Source organism: Paroedura picta, chromosome 4, assembly GCF_049243985.1.
Source record: "Paroedura picta isolate Pp20150507F chromosome 4, Ppicta_v3.0, whole genome shotgun sequence".
In the NCBI taxonomy this organism is placed as follows: domain Eukaryota; kingdom Metazoa; phylum Chordata; class Lepidosauria; order Squamata; family Gekkonidae; genus Paroedura; species Paroedura picta.
This window is the reverse complement of record NC_135372.1, coordinates 140,123,731-140,140,966: the sequence shown is the minus strand read 5'-3', so window position 1 is coordinate 140,140,966 and position 17,236 is coordinate 140,123,731. Positions and strand designations below refer to the sequence as shown.

The following is a 17,236-nucleotide window of genomic DNA, read 5'->3' as shown; positions in this document are numbered from 1 at the left end:
CCCCTTCCAGCTCTATGATTCTATGATTCTATGATTCTATGATTCTTTTCAAAGCGGAAAAGTCCCGGACGCTTCCGCCTCTCCTCTTGCTGAACTTCCCAGAACTTCTTGATGAGAGGGCCCTTCCCAAGTGAACTGGAGTGAGCTTTCGAGATATGGGGCTTTACTCTGCTCTGGTTCGGCCTCACTTGGAGCACTGTGTTCAGTTTTGGGCACCCCAGTTGAAGAGAGATATAGACAAACTGGAACGTGTCCAGAGGAGGGCAACGAAGATGGTGAGGGGTTTGGAGACCAAGACGTAGGAAGAAAGGTTGGGGAAGCTTGGTCTGTTTAGCCTGGAGAGGAGACGACTGAGAGGGGACGTGATAACCATCTTCAAGTACTTAAAAGGCTGCCAGGTAGAGGATGGAGCAGAGTGGTTCTCTCTTGTCAATGGAGGGATGGACCAGAATCAATGGGATGAAATTAATTCAAAAGAAATTCCATCTAAACATCTGAAAAAAGTTCCTGACAGTTAGAGCGGTTTCTCAGTTTAACAGGCTTCCTCGGGACGTGGTGGGCTCTCCATCTTTGGAGATTTTTAAGCAGAGGCTGGAGAGCCATCTGACGGAGAGGCTGATTCTGTGAAGGTTCAAGGGGGTGGCAGGAGACAGTGGGTGAGCGAGAGGGTTGGGAGTTCCCTGCATAGTGCAGGGGGTTGGACTAGATGACCCAGGAGCTCCCTTCCAACACAATGATTCTATGATTCCAGTGTCTCATTAAGGTGATCCAACTGTGCCTAGTTTGATGCGAGGTTTGGGCTATGGTTGCCAGTTCCAGGTTGGGAAACACCTGAAGATGTTGGGGGCGGTGCCTCCAGAGGGTGGGGCTTGAGGAGGGGAGGGACTTCAAGACTGCCCACCTTCTAAGCAGCCATTTTTCTCCAGGGGAGTTGATCTCTGTTGCCTGGAAATGAGCTATAATTCTGGGAGGATCCCCAGGTCCCACCTGGAGGCTGGCATCCCTGTGCGGCCCCCAACCCTCCCAAAGTGCCCACAGGTGACTATCCCCATAGAAGGCTCCGTGGCTGCTAAATGACCTGACGAAAACCAGCCTCACCTGTCCCAGTGTCATCCAGCAGCAACTTGATATGCAGGAATCTGCAGGGAAAGCTTTTTGTGACGTAGAAATCAGCCTTCTCCCCTGCAAATCGGATGAGTGTTCCATGCAAATGAGCAGAGGCGGGGATATTTATACAGGCTGTGTATGTGCTAGAGCACGGCCGTAAGGGATTGTCTTGTGGGTCAGCAGCTAACGAGAAGAAGAAAAGAGCTGGAGTCCCAAAATGGCTTACAAACTCCTTTCCGTTCTTCTCCCCACAACGGACATCCTGCGAGGCAGGTGGGGCCGAGAGAGCTCTGAGAGAACTGCTCTGCAAGAACAGCTCTAAGAGAACTGTGTCCAAGTTCACCCAACTGGCTGCACACAGAGGAGGAATGCGAAATCAATCCCAGTTCTGAAGATTACAGCCCACTGCTGCTTAATCACCACAACGCACTGGGTCTGTACTAGGGGGAAGACGAAAATTTGGTTTTTATACCCTGCTTTTCATGACCCAAAAGAGTCTCAAAGGAGCTTATAATCACCTTCCCTTTTGTCAGGAATCCCAGGAGAGCAGCCTGCAGATAAATCCTTTTGTAGACAAATCAATGGAAACGCCATTCAGTCCAAAGTAGAAAAGTCTTTATGTAAGGATATAAAACCAGAGCAAGCATTATCAGGATGTTACATAGATCAGATGCATTTGGCAAAGAAAGGGGACAAAGAAAGAACAGAACTTATATCGACTGGGGGGGGGGCAGCCCTAAAGACAAAACATGGGGGAAAGATGTTCTCATACATTTTCTTGTGAATTCAGAACCAGAGACTAAAAGCCTGCAGCCCCCACCCCCACCCCATAAATCTGACAAGAGCTGGGAAACTTTCTCACACCCAAGGATGGAAGATAAGCCGGTGAGCCTCAAAGACATTCCTAGAATAACTGCAGGACATTGGAGTCGGATGACCAAGTGGGAAAGGAAAACACTGAGCAAGTCTTAAGATCAGAGCTCATCAGAGCACCCAGTGAAAATGGGAGATGGCAAGACAACTTCCTCATCCCACAACAGGCACCCTGCGAGGCAGGTGAAGCTGAGAGAGCACTGAGAGAGCAGCTCTATCAGGACTGCGCCTAGCCCAAGGCTACCCAGCTGACTGTACGTAGAGAAAGAGCAGGGAATCAAACCCAGCTCTCCAGATGAGAGGCTGACGCTCTTAGCCACGACATCACGCTGGCTCTCCCGTTCCTACACTAGTTTAGCCCTATTCCCAAATTGCAGTAAATGTATTTATTCTGGCCACTCTTGATTTTTCTTTAAGTGGAAACCAAGAAATCCTCATGTTACAGACTATGTCTGTCCGGTACAGGTGAACGAGGGAAGGAAATCACACATTTCTCCAGGAGGTTTTGTTGTTGTTGTTGTTTTGTGATAGTACTCACTGATACGGCGTTTACTGTTCTGGTCTGTGTATTTCAAAAAGGACACTGCAGGGCTGGAAAGAGGGCAGAGGAGGGGAACCAAGATGATGAGGAGGCTGGAGCACCTTCTCGGGGAGGAAAGGGTGAAGAGTCAGAGACTTTTCAGTTCAGGACTCTGTGTGTGTGTGTGAGAGAGAGAGGGGGGGGTCATAAAATGATGCATTGGAGGGCGGAGTGTTCACAAAGAGGAATTTTTCTGCTTCTCCCAAAATGCTAGAACTCAATGAAACTGATGGGCAGTAGGGTCAGGACAGAAAAAAGGAAAGACTACTTTATACATAAAGTGATTAAAATGTAGAATTCTCTGCCAGAAGATGCATTGATGGCCAGAGGAAGAAACAGCTTTCTAAATGGATTAGATAGATTCATGGAGGATGTCTATCAATGGCTATGAGTCATGAAGACTGAGGGGAACCTCCACATTTAGAGGCAGTCAACCTCTGAATCCCAGGAGGCCACTTCAGGGGAAAGCCTCTCTGCCCTGTTAGAGGCCTTCCTGAGGAACTGGCTGGCCACTGTGTGAGACAGGATGCTGGACTAGATGGACCCCTGGTCTGATCCAGCAGGGCTCTTCTGATGCTCTTAGGAAGGCCTCAGCCACCTTCAGGGGCACTAAACCTCTGAAACCCAGGGCTGGGAGACAACATCAGGGGAAGGCCTCAGCCTCTATGCCCTGCTGTTGGCTCTCCAGAGGAACTGATTGGCCACTGTGTGAGACAGGATGCTAGACTGGATGGACATTCAATAGTCTGACCCAGTAGAGTTCTTCTGATGTTCTTAGAAAGGCCTCAACCTCTAAGCCCTATTGTTGACCCTCCAGAGGAATTGGTTGGCCACTGTGTGAGATGGAATGCTAGACTAGATGGGCCCATGGTCTGATCCAGCAGAGCTCTACTGATGTTCTCCTGAAGGCCTCTGTGGCTCAGTGGGAGAGCATCTGCTTGGCAGGCAGAAGGCCATGGGTTCAATCCCCAGCTTCTCCGGTTTAGAAGGATCTGGCCATAGGTGACATGAATGAACTCTGCATAAGACCCTGGAGAGCTATCAGATCCCCTCTCAGTTGCCTCCTCTCCAAGCTAAACAGACCAAGCTCCCCCAACCTTTCTTCATACATCTTGGTCTCTTACGACCCTGGAGAGCCACTACAGATCTGAGTAGACAATACTGGCCTTGACGGACCACTGGTATGATTCAGCATAAGGCCGTCTCATGTTTTCACGACTGTCCCATAGACCTTAAAAACGTGGCTTTGTTTTCACCCATTCCCAACCCTGCAAATCCTAGAAGAGCCCAGATACTATGCTGGCCTGAATGTCCTCCAAGGGCCGTAATGCAAGCTGTAACCGTGGAGGCTAGGAATGGCTCTTACACCCTGCCTTACTTCCATCAGCGCTGCCTACCCACATCAGGCGAGCGTGAGAAGAACAGCCGTATGGAAATAGCCCTGCCCCGCCTGACTTGTAAGCAAGGCGATGAATCAACCTGAGAAACCACAAACAACAGGAGGTGGCTGAAGTCCATTTTGCCTCCAAACACCATCCGTGATTCAAAGGCGGACAGGGATCTTCTTTTGTTTGTTGCCGTCGACTGACAGCAACCCCTCGGGGTTTTCGGGAGATGTTCGGAGGTGGTTTGCCACGGCTTGTTTCTGCACAGGGATCCAGGGCTCCCCTCGTGAGCTCCTTTCCAAATTCTGACCAGGGCTGAGTCTGCTTCGCTCCCAGGAACGGACGAGAACAGGCTAGCCTGGGATATCCAGGCCGGGGCATGCAAGAAGAGCAATCACTTTGTGAGATCGACACTCCCCACTTTCCTTTGACAGCAAAACTCACCAAGGGAGATGTGGCTCTGCAAAGTTTGTTCCCCCGGGACCTCCAAGAAACTTGGGGCCATTTCGCACGGCTTCAAAATAGCACAATGGTTGCTAATTGAAAACGCTACTAATTTGGCATAACGCACGACGTCGTAGACAATCTGCAACACTCCTGAAACTGACCCGCAAAAAGCGCTTCGTTGTAGCGCTTTCAGGGGAATCCAGAAAAGTGGATTCACCCTCCGGATAGCGATACACTCCTGCAACCAATCTGCAACACTAGCGCTAAAGACCTGTGCGTTACCATTGTTGCGGGTTCTTCAAAGTCCCTCCTCCTGAGCCTGTCCTCCAAACTTCCGGCGAAGCGATCGCCATTTTTTTTTCTCCGAGCGAGCGGGGATAAACGCACCAGCGAGCCTCTTTCTGTTTAGAGGCTTCCCTGGCTTCAGTCCTTTACCTTTAGTCACTAAGCACAAACCACATAAAAGCCCGTTTGCTGAAATAAAGTCCCTTTATTTTTTACACATTAATTCAGCCAAAAATCGGGCCCGTGAGAGGGGGGGGGGATTTTTTTTTTTATCACCCGAGGCAGCGTGCCAACGATCATACGATCAAACGACAGCTCACATTAGGCAGCTGGATGGGTCTCTCCGTTGCAACGAATCTACCTAGATTCGTTGCTATGGGTCTGTTTTTTTTTTTAAAAAAACCTTTCTTAAAGGGAAAGGGGTTGTTTGGGAGCATGCTAATGGCTGCCCATTGGCTGCTTGACGGCCAGGGGCGGGACGAGCTTGGCAATAGCGCTTCCTTTCTAGCGATTTCTGCCGAGACCGGAAGCCTGTGGGAAACGCTAAAAAACGCAACTGATTCCACTACAAAGGCAGGTATGCATAACGACGAATTCCACTATTTTAAGTGGCGATTTTTCATTCCGCAAACAATTTGCAACAAAGATCCCCGTGCGAAAAGGCCCTTGCTGTTCTAAAGCAAAGCTCAAGGGGGGAGGGGTGTCTATGAAATTCTGCAACAAATCCACCCCAAAGAGTGTGTTTTGACAGCCTTCTTATAGTGATGATGTTAGCCCTTCAGTCGAGCCCGACTCTTGAAGATCCTTTGGCTCAACTGTTGCTACGATTTTCGATCTTGCATCACTTCTTTTAGTTTTGTAATGTTCTGGTCGGTGTCCATTTTGATCGTATCTAACCACCGTGTTCTTTGTCGGCCTGGTTTCCTGTTGCCACTGACCTGTCCTAGAATAATTGCTTTCTCCATTGAGTTGGATCGCAGGATACGGCCAAGGTCAGTGAGCCAGTGATACCAGTTTTGTGGTTTTGCCTTCCAGTGAGAGATCAAGCTTTATGCGCTCTGGTATTTCCATCTTCAAGTATTTAAAAGGCTGCCATGTAGAGCATGGAGCAGAGTTGTTCTCTCTTTCCCTGGAGGGACGGACCAGAACCAATGGAATGAAATTAAGGCAAAAGAAATTCTGTCTAAACCTCCGGAAGAAGTTCCTGGCAGTTAGAGCGGTTCCTCAGTGGAACAGGATTCCTCGGGAGGTGGTGGGTTCTCCATGTTTGGAGATTTTTAAGCAGAGGCTGGAGAGCCATCTGATGGAGAGGCTGATTCACTGAAGGTTCAAGGGGGTGGCAGGTGACAGTGAATGAGCAATAGGGTTGTAAGTGTCCTGCACAGTGCAGGGGGTTGGACTAGATGACCCAGGAGGTCCCTTCTAACTCTATGATTCTAGCATTCCTTGTTTTTGACTTTTGCTGTCTATGGGCCCTGCGGAAGCCTTCTCCAGAACCAGAGTTCAAATGAATCAACTTTCCTCCTGCCTGATTTCTTCATCGTCCAACTTTTACAGCCATTAAGTGGCTGCTGGAAATAGGACAGATAGAACAAATCTACATTTGTTAGTCAGGCTTATGTCTTTGCTTTCCATGTTCAGTACACGCTTGTCATTGCTGAGCAACCCAGCGCAATTTGATGTTTTGTTTCCAGACTGCAACCATCACTCTGATCAATTTGTGACCGTCTTTAACCGTTGGGCGTATTTCATTGGTTTTTGCCATCAACGATCTGCACAATTTTTCTGGGAATGCAACCAGCCAGATGCACCTCACTAAACGTTATTTCAGGACTGTAAAGTAAAAGGACTTTGAGAGAGCAGGTGAAACACATAAGGCTACTTCCCTGCTTTCTGCTCAGTTCATAGAATCATAGAATCACAGAATCATAGAGTTGGAAGGGGCCATACAGGCCATCTGGTCCAACTCCCTGCTCAACGCAGGATCAGCCCAAAGCATCCTAAAGCATCCAAGAAAAGTGTGTATCCAACCTTTGCTTGAAGACTGCCAGTGAAGTTCCTGGCTTCATGAAAGTCTGTGGTTTTCCCACTATGTTCCAGACTGCAGCATGTGCCTATAGAGGACCGATTATGCCCTTGCAATTCAGGTGTAATTCAATCAATTGCCCACATTATATTATACTGTGACTTTTATAAGGTTGCCAGAAGCCGTTTAATCTTGCCCTTGCTATCAAGGTTCCCTGGACTTACAGATGATCATCTAATTAACATCTTGCTTGCAGAGAAAGATAATTCTGTTTCATACATGGTGGCAAAGTTTTGCTATACAGCCAGCAGAGTGCGGAAATCTTTGGTTACTGTTGATGCTGAGTGACCTGACTGTCAAAATGCTGTATTACTGTTTTGTGCCTTTATTAATTCCCTGATGCCGAATGTCCTGTTGAAACGCTGCAATAATGTATATAATCTGTAGATACTTTGATGCTGGTCAATGACCGTAATAAATAATCAATCAATCAATCAATCAATCAATCAATCAATCAATCAGTCACTATGTTGCAGGAAACCATAATCTTGTAGGGCTGGATGACTGCAGTCTACTAATGATGCACGGTAGCAAAAAGATTGATTATCTGGTGTGTCAATTGGGTGAGGGGGATGGGTACTCAGATTCTGGAGCACCCCAAGCTACGATCTTTCAGTGAATGAGGAATCCCATCTGCAGTACGCATTTGTCCGGATAGCCAATCTGTTGAGTTACCCCCCCCCCCCCGAATTGAATTGGATTGAATTTTTATCCAGTTCATTTCTGTCTCCAGAAACTAGATCAGGTCCTCCTTGTGGGCAGAGTTCAGAAATGCAAAAGGGTAAAGCACCAGGCGGCTTAAAAATATAATTTTATTGTGCAGAGAAGCAAATGTAGCGTAGAAAGAGAGAGGTGAGACCCAACTGGCTATCTAACTGTTGTTTGCAGTCGTTCTGTCTGTTGTAGAGGCAAGCAGGAAGTCTCCGAGGAGCCAATCAGGACACAGGAGAAGATTGTTTAAAAAACATCAAGAAATGCCTAATCTAAATTTGCTATACATCTCCTCCGATGCCCCCCTGTGGGATATTCTCCATAGGCTATTGCATTGTGCATGCTACAGCTCTTCCATATGCCCAAAGACAGGGGTGGAGCGTGGCATTGCCAGATGCAGGTTAGGAAACTCCCAGAGATTTGGGAATGAAGCGTGGGGACGACAGGGAGTCAGTGGGTGCCGCTGAGGACCCTTCTTGAGTCCAGCAGTCTAACTGGAGTGCCTGTAGCAAAGACATCCGTGCTGCTAGCCTATGATATTTCTCAGAAATCTCCCCTCCAGCTCATCTCTCCCACTTTCCTTTGCAGCTGGTACATAAGTGGCATTAGCAGAAACAAAGCCCAGCTCCTCCTCCTCTCCTCCCCGAATCGGCATGGCTCCTTCCTCGTCCGGGACAGCGAGAGCAACAAGGGGGAATACTCTCTGTCAGGTAACCGCCACACCTTACTTTTCCTGATTTCATGGGGGCACCTGCCCTACGGACCTAAAGCAGTTCAACCTACCACGGTTTCCCCTGAAGAATGACAGTTCCACTAAGTTTTGCTGCGTTTGCTACTTATCTATCCAGGGGGGCGTGGTTGAGGCCAACCGGCTAATGACAATTATCCAGTGAAACCTCGGGCTTCCCGCCCGCCCCCCACTGCCCTTCTGTTCCCCCCACTGATTCCTCCCCAGCCTGACTTCTGGTGGGCCAGTGTGGTTATGAATGCTAAAAAGAACCATAGATTTTAACCTCTCTCCACTATGTTGTTGTTGTTAGGCGCGAAGTTGTGTCCGACCCATCGCGACCCCATGGACAATGATCCTCCAGGCCTTCCTGTCCTCTACCATTCCCCAGAGTCCATTTAAGTTTGCACCGACTGCTTCAGGGACTCCATCCAGCCACCTCATTCTCTGTCGTTCCCTTCTTCTTTTGCCCTCAGTCGCTCCCAGCATTAGGCTCTTCTCCAGGGAGTCCTTCCTTCTCAGGAGGTGGCCAAAGTATTTGAGTTTCATCTTCAGGATCTGGCCTTCTAAGGAGCAGTCAGCTGTGTAGTAACACCGAAGAATTCACCCTCCAAAGCTGCCATTTTTCTCCAGGGGAACTGAGTTCATAGTGTGGGGATCAGCTGTAATTGAGAAGATCTCCAGGCCCCATATACAAGGAAACTGTCCTAAGGGTAGTTGAGCCCCAAAGTCTAACTCTGTGTATATGAAATGACCAGAGTCAGGAAGATTGCAGATCTCTGGTCATTTCATATACACATAGCTAGACCTTGGGGCTCAATTACCCTTAGGAGAGTTTTTATGTATATTTAAAATGCATTCCTTTATTTTGCAAACTAAGCTACAGGGACTGCTTTATTGAGGAGTGAGTGAGAGAGAGAGAGAGAGAGAGAGAGAGAGAGAGAGAGAGAGAGAGAGAGATGGAAACTGTAAGCTTATCTTGCCCCTTTGTTTTCTCCCTGCATAACAATACTCCTGGGTTGCTTTAAAGTTTTAAACCCAATTTGTGGAGGCGGGATAATGGCGACCCATCAATGTTCCTTAGCAGGAGTAAAACAAAAGTTCAGGGATGGGTTTTTTTTTTTTCTTTCAAGCTACAACATAGTGCGGGGAAAGGGGAAGTTTCCCCCTCTCCCTGCTCAGTGCTTCTAGTGGGAGCCAGGTTGGTCTGAAGCAACAGAGCAAATTTAGGCCAACAAAGTTTCATTCAAGGTATGAGCTTTCATGTGCACGCACACTTCCTTATGCACACGGAAGCTCATATACCTTGAATAAAGCTTTGTTGACTCTAAATTTGCTCACTGCTTGTGGAAGGAAGGAAGGAAGGAAGGAAGGAAGGAAGGAAGGAAGGAAGGAAGGAAGAAAGGAAGAAAGGAAGAAAGGAAGAAAGGAAGAAAGAAAGAAAGAAAGAAAGAAAGAAAGAAAGAAAGAAAGAAAGAAAGAAAGAAAGAAAGAAAGAAAGAGAAGAGGGAGGGAGGGAGGGAGGGAGGGAGGGAGGGAGGGAGGGAGGGAGGGAGGGAGGGAGGGAGGGAGAGAGAAGAAAGAAAGAAAGAAAGAAAGAAAGAAAGAAAGAAAGAAAGAAAGAAAGAAAGAAAGAAAGAAAGAAAGAAAGAAAGAAAGAAAGAAAGAAATTGTTTCATCTAAAAATGAACAGCATCCTGTGACATTTTAAAGGCTAAAGTTTTCTTCCAACATAACAAATTCCAACCCATTACTGGTGTTAGCTTGTGAATGTTCTCTGTCTTTTCCTGGATCAGATTGGAATGTTACATAATTAAGTTTCACCTTTTACTTCTGGCATTTCATGGGCCTCTGCCCTCCCCCACCCACCCGTAATAGAAGCGTGGAGAGCATGTTCCACTCATTGCATCTGAAGAAGTGAGCTGCAGTCAAGCGGCCAGGAGATTCTGTTCATTTTTGCAGCAAACGGACACAATGGGGCTGCCACTACTCAAGAGTAGGTTTCAGGTGTCCTTGAACTCTGCACCATTTCACAGGAGAAAACGGGGACATACCTGGGATGCCTAAAGATTACTCTCTTTCAAACCTCAAAGTGCTTTGAATCTGGATCTGTGCCTCGTCCACAAAGGCACCTAATAACTGCGTACTTTCAAAATGCTCTGTTACTCTGCCTCTCTATTTCTCTGGAGGGACTCAGGACCGACCCAAGTCCTAAAGCCCTAGTCATTCTTCGGCAGGCCAACCTACCGTGGAGGGTTGTTGTGAGGATAAAAATAGGACACAAGGAGAGAACCATGTACACCTCACTGTGTTCCACAGAGGAAGCATGGAGTAGAAAACGGGCTAGATAAAATGAACCAAAACACAAGAAGAGTTTCATAGAGTTGCAAACAGGCTTGGGAGGTTGGGTAATTCACAGAGGTGTGGGGGGGGGGGAGGGCAACGTCTGAGGAATTACCTGGTGTGATCAAGCCCCGCTTTGGAAGCTGCCCTTTCCTCCTGAGAAGCTGGTCTGTATAATCTGAGCTCGGTTGTCATTTTCAGTGAATTTAGGGCCTTGCATAGAGTTTGGTAACCTAGAACAGGGGTAGTCAACCTGTGGTCCTCCAGATGTCCATGGACTACAATTCCCATGAGCCCCTGCCAGCAAACGCTGGCAGGGGCTCATGGGAACTGTAGTCCATGGACATCTGGAGGACCACAGGTTGACTACCCCTGACGTAGAAGATAACTCCTTAGCAAGTTCCCGATTTAGATTGGGGGAGGGAAGGAATGCCTGTTTGAATCTGGCCCATCCCTTCCTCTGCTTTTCTAAATCAGGATGGCCAGAAAGGACTTTTCAGCCAATCGGGGAAAAGAATCAAAACTGGCCCTTTGCAAGATTTTTGAAGCACATCAGAATGACCAGGCGGAGTGGGGGATTCTCTGCTAGTCAAGGACAGCAAATTGACTTTCTGGCTTCGGCCAGAGACATTTCCAAAACAGGAAACTAACACAGAAAGCAGCTGCAGGACCGCGTTGGGAGTTTAGGAACAGAAATCAGATCAGGTTAAGTTGCCCAAACAAACCTTTCAAAAATTAAGCCAACGTCTGACAGCTGGGAGAATGACCAGAACATTCCGGGATAATTTGGAGATTCAAAACACAGTTCAGTTTGCAGGCACCTGCAGAGCTGAGCTGAAGCCAGATCTTGGTATGTAGCCTCCAAAGATTTCATCCGCAGAATTTCCTTTTTGAAATCCACAACGCAGTCATGAGTGAGAATGAACTGCAGGCCTCGGATTAGCTAGACCAGGGGTCTCCAACGTGGTGCCCATGGGCACCATGCCAGTTGCGGGCACCTTCCCTAGGGTTTTTAGGGATTTTGCCCAGCAAGGCTTCTTTTTGTCCATCGGGATCTCCTGTCCCTGCACACTGTGTTCCTGATGTCAACTGGGGCCATATGCCTGGGAATTCAGTTCCAAACGCAGGACTCCCAGACCTTTTCTGCACTAGCAATATTGTTAGGATTTGCATTTTTAAAGGGCTGGCCTTTTTGTCCGTTTCCACGCCAAAATTTTCCTTTCCAGGAGCAGACCCAAATTGCTATCTGACTTACTGCGCATTTTTTACCACCCCTGCATATAAAGGAAGGAAGGAAGGAAGGAAGGAAGGAAGGAAGGAAGGAAGGAAGGAAGGAAGAAAGGAAGAAAGGAAGAAAGGAAGAAAGGAAGAAAGGAAGAAAGAAAGAAAGAAAGAAAGAAAGAAAGAAAGAAAGAAAGAAAGAAAGAAAGAAAGAAAGAAAGAAAGAAAGAAAGAAAGAAAGAAAGAAAATTTTGTGAATTCCCAGTTATAGCGATTTCATCAATCAAGGAAGAGTCTAATTTGGAACTGCCCAATACAGAAATGCATGCAATCGGGTGTTTCCCTGCATCCAACATTTTGAGTTGCTTGGGAACACCCCTTTCTTCATCTCTATCCTCCCACCCTCTCCCTTCCTCCCCCTCCCACCCTCCCTTCCCAAAAATCTGCTTTTATTTAAAAGGGGGGAAGGTGAACAGATTGCAATGCTGTTTCTGAGTTTTTAAAAAGCAGTCTTGCACAGCAGTGTTATAACGCTATAACCCAGTTTTTTAAAAAAAAAATTACACTCAGGACAGTCGGAGAGGAGGGGGAAGGAGATTGAGGGTGCAGAATGGTAGGATTAACACGTACGATGAAAATAAAGGTGCAAACAGGCACCATTTTGCAAAAAAATGACATTTTTTGAAAAGGGAAAGGGAGCAAGCCATGATCAGAGGCTGCCTCTGTTGGACTCAGTGCGGAAAGCATGTCACGAATTTCAGCCTGGGAAGCGAGGGGAGGACAGACCAAATACGGAAAGGCTACAGTCGACTCGCAGGTATATCTCCCAATGCAGAAACGGTCCAAGAGTAAGTCTTGGTTGACAGGACTTGTGTCAGCCATGTGGGGAGAGGTGGACTTTGTAAAGTGTCAGTTGGCCTCTAGGGCTGACGATCAGGAATTTGCAGTTTTCAAAACAAAAAAAATATAACTCGGCTGAAAGAGAAATACCTTGAAGGAAAGGGTCTTTTTTTTGGACGATTAATTCAGCGCAGGAGACCTGCCATCTCGTGGGAAAGCATTTCGTGCCCCACGGACGTTTCCGTAGACAGAATAAATCTGACATTCTTCTGTCAACCTCAGTTAGGCAAGATCGGGACAATCCGACCCGTCTGTCGACAGACAGCCAGATCGCAGCGGCACCCTTGACGGGAGATGGGCTTGCTCTTGTGCGCAGAAGGGCAGAGAAAACATGTTTCTCAATCTCGTTTCGTGTCGCTTGGTTTCACCACCTGCCAATATGCAGCACGCCGAGGAGGCTGCGCATCTGCAGAGATAAGAGAAACATTCTCTGTTTACTCCAGGCGGGAGTGGCCGAAAAGAACGGGGAAAGAAAGAAACGCTTTTAATAAGCATCTCGTGTTGTGGGAAACCGGGCGAGGGTGGCACAGAGACACGAGTTTCAACCACTTTGACTTTGTTCGTTTTGAAACGAGAACAATTCAAGTCAAAGGGGCTGGAATCCTAAAAGGCTGTTAGAATCATAGAATCATAGAGCTGGAAGGGGCCATAGAGGCCATCTAGTCCAACCCCCTGCTCTACGCAGGATCAGCCCAAAGCATCCTAAAGCATCCAAGAAAAGTGTGTATCCAACCTTTGCTTGAAGACTGCCAGTGAGGGGGAGCTCACCACCTCCTTAGGCCGCCTATTCCACTGTTGAACTACTCTGACTGTGAATTTTTTTTTCCTGATATCTAGCCTATATCGTTGTACTTGTAGTTTAAACCCATTACTGCGTGTCCTTTCCTCTGCAGCCAATGGGAACAGCATCCTGCCCTCCTCCAAGTGACAAACTTTCAAATACTTAAAGAGGGCTATCATGTCCCCTCTCAACCTCCTTTTTTCCAGGCTGAACATTCCCAAGTTCCTCAACCTATCTTCATAGGGCTTGGTCCCTTTTCCCCAGATCATCTTCGTCGCTCTCCTCTGTACCCTTTCAATTTTATCGACGTCCTTCTTGAAGTGAGGCCTCCCGAACTGCACACAGTACTCCAGGTGTGGTCTGACCAGTGCCATATACAATGGGACTATGACATCTTGTGATTTTGATGTGATGCCCCTGTTGATACAGCCCAAAATGGCATTTGCCTTTTTTACCGCTGCATCACACTGCCTGCTCATGTTTAGTTCACAATCCACAAGTACCCCAAGGTCTCGTTCACACACAGTGCTACCTAGAAGCGTATCCCCCATCCAGTAGGCATGCTTTTCATTTTTCTGACCCAGATGCAGAACTTTACACATACCTTTATTAAATTGCATCTTGTTCTCATTTGCCCATTTTTCCATTGTGTTCAGATCTTGTTGAACTCTGTCTCTATCTTCCGGAGTATTTGCCAGTCCTCCCTGTTCTATCAGTCAGGCAGCAAACTCCGTGATGGAGCCATTCTCTAGTCTGTGGGGTCTTATGCCAATTCTCCTCTCCTGCAACGTCCCCCCAGTTAGATTTCACATAAGCAGAGATGGACCGATTCCATTGGTGGATATGTCTGTACATCAGTGGTTCTCAGCATCGGGGTCGTGACCCCTCGGGGGGGGTTGATCAACCCATTCAGGGGTGTCACTGAGACTGCAGTGGCGGTACCCTCGTGGCCCAAAGGGGGTCGCAATCACGGAAGCCCGAGGCAGCCGTGTGTGGAGGTGAGGGAGGTTGGTGGTGCAGCAGCCCGTGTCCGCACTGAGGCACAGAGCTCTGTGTCTGCATGCAGGCACTGGCATGCTGGCACCGCCCCTCTCCTCCATGCCACAGCGCTGGCTGTCTCGGGATTTCGTGGTCGCCGAAGCGGCCGGAGCACAGAACCCTACGACCCCCTTTGGGCTGCCGAGGCCAGCCCGTTGGTGACGGCAGCCGTGGCGATCCCAAAGGGGGCCGTGCCATCTCGTAGGTTGAGAACTACTGCTCTACGCTGTTCCCCCACACTGAGGTTAATTTCATCCCCCAAAATGAAGTACCTTGTGCCTCCCTGTCACGACAACATGGGGGAAAAAGGTGATTCTGAATAAGCGTACCAACCGAAAAAAAAGAGAGAATCAGTCCCAGGTTATCGAAATCTGTATACAGTGCAATATTTATACAATACACATGAATAAGATATTGAATCAAACATCAAAATGTGTCTTATCTCTATCTCAATGGTTCATGAAGCAACCAAAACAGAGTCTAGATTGGTGCTGTGTTGAATTTTCATCAGTGGTTGTTTCCACCTATGATTGTGAAAACTGTCCTTGCAACTTTCCAATATTCTAATTTTTTTTCCTATCCTGTATTGAAGAAGAAGAAGAGTTGGTTCTTATATGCCACTTTTCCCTACCCGAAGGAGGCTCAAAGCGGCTTACAGTCGCCTTCCCATTCCTCTCCCCACAACAGACACCCTGTGGGGTGGGTGAGGCTGAGAGAGCCCTGATATCACTGCCCGGTCAGAACAGCTTTATCAGTGCTGTGACTAGCCCAAGGTCACCCAGCTGGCTGCATGTGGGCGAGTGCAGAATCGAACCTGGCATGACAGATTAGAAGTCTGCACTCCTAACCACTACACCAAACTGGCTCTGACAATCACGTCTTTTTACTATATATCCAACCCAAAGTTGTAGCATGAACTCTATTCATATAACACTGGCCTTCAGCTTGCCTGCACTCAAAAGCTCACACCTTGAATAAATCCTTGTTGGTCTTAAATCAGAGTCCAGTGACAACTTTAATCACAGATTCACAGAATCATAGAGTTGGACTAGATGGCCTGTGTGGCCCCTTCCAACTCTATGATCCTGTGATTCTGTGATTAAAGGTGTCACTGGACTCTGATTTTGTTTTAGAGTCTACCCTCTCAGTGTTCAATCTCTTTGTTTCTGTTCTGGGAAGGAGTAGAGCTGTCTTTTCACTACAAACCCTCGGTCGGAATGGCACTGAGACGTTTTAATAAGCAAACAAAAGATTTTATTTACAAAGCGGCGAGGGATGCTGGATTTGAAGAATCACTTTACTTTTTATAAATCAGTTCATTTTTAGTTCTTGGTTATAGGCTTTTCCGTTGTTCACGGGTTTTTCTTACTGATAGCATCAATTCTTTTGCACTGAGAGGTCTTTTTTTAAAATTGTGCTTATTTAAAAGCTCATTTCTTTTTCTTTGAACTTTGTCTCTGGTAGCGTTCCCCTGAACTCTACCTGATTCCTAGAAAGTGGGCCGGCTGAGCTTGTGCCGTATCCTTCTCCCTTCCTGGATGAACCAGTAGTTTACTATTTTCTGGGGTACCTGGAACTCTTTCACACACACCTCTGTTTTCTTTCATACACCCCCTGATTTCCTCATATCAACTAAGCAGGGTTCATATCACACGTTAGCCTAATTTGGAAATATTCACCTGATTCCCTCAATTCTCACTGCCAAATGGCTGTCCCAGTTGACCAGACGCTGTGTGGATTAGCTCTTATTCGAAAACCCAGTACTCTCACTAGAGTTTCTCTGCAGAGGAGTTTTTCAGCTCAGGTTCTTAACCAGATGTCTTTCAGACCAGTCTCAGAATGAACTAACCTCTCTCCACTATGTTGTTGTTGTTAGGTGCGAAGTCGTGTCCGACCCATCGCGACCCCATGGACAATGATCCTCCAGGCCTTCCTGTCCTCTACCATTCCCCGGAGTCCATTTAAGTTTGCACCGACTGCTTCAGTGACTCCATCCAGCCACCTCATTCTCTGTCGTCCCCTTCTTCTTTTGCCCTCGATCGCTCCCAGCATTAGGCTCTTCTCCAGGGAGTCCTTCCTTCTCATGAGGTGGCCAAAGTATCTGAATTTCATCTTCAGGATCTACAGCCAGTATATGACACATTTCTCGTTGAAGCCAAAGTCCTAACAACCAAGCAAAGCAAAGCATAAAATTCACATCGCGCCAGGTCACAAATAACCACAGTCTCACTTTTCCCCACAATACGCAGAATGAAACCAGTTAAAAGTTATGAAGCACAGCTAAAAGGTTATTATCACAAGGCTAAATAAATAAAATAAAAATTATACATGGGCTAGAATGCTGACTCGTCAGCCGTACCAGAAACAAACCTTTTCCTGATGATTACGGATGAGGAAATGAACTTCGCAACCATTAAGGCGACAAGAGGGAACGCGTCAGCCAAAAGGAATTAGATTTTATCTTCATCCGAGCCACAGACAGGGTTCAATCTTATATTCGACTGAATTCTAATAACATCATACAAGGGGCAATAATGAATGAGATCTTTGACTTGGTGAAGCCCATGAGGGCAGGGCTGACAATGTGGGGTGATCCCGTTAAACCTGCCATGCAAATATTTAATTGTTTATTTATTAGATAATAAATAAACTCTCAGCCCAGCCAGCTCATGGCAGTTTACATTAAAAATATGCGTCCCGCAGGTTCTTTGCCAGGTTGAGGCTGGCGCAGCAAGGTAGATCTGATGAGCTC

At 47.2% G+C, this 17,236-nt stretch overlaps 1 protein-coding gene across 1 annotated transcript in view; it reads left to right on the top strand.

The window, feature by feature from the left end:
• The window catches only part of SRMS (src-related kinase lacking C-terminal regulatory tyrosine and N-terminal myristylation sites), a 49,284-nt gene that overhangs the window by 12,409 nt on the left and 19,639 nt on the right, over positions 1-17,236 (top strand). Inside the window, exon 2 of the mRNA XM_077335849.1 lies at positions 8,063-8,184. Coding sequence (XP_077191964.1) covers positions 8,063-8,184 — 122 coding nt within the window. The remainder of the gene's footprint in view (positions 1-8,062; positions 8,185-17,236) is intronic.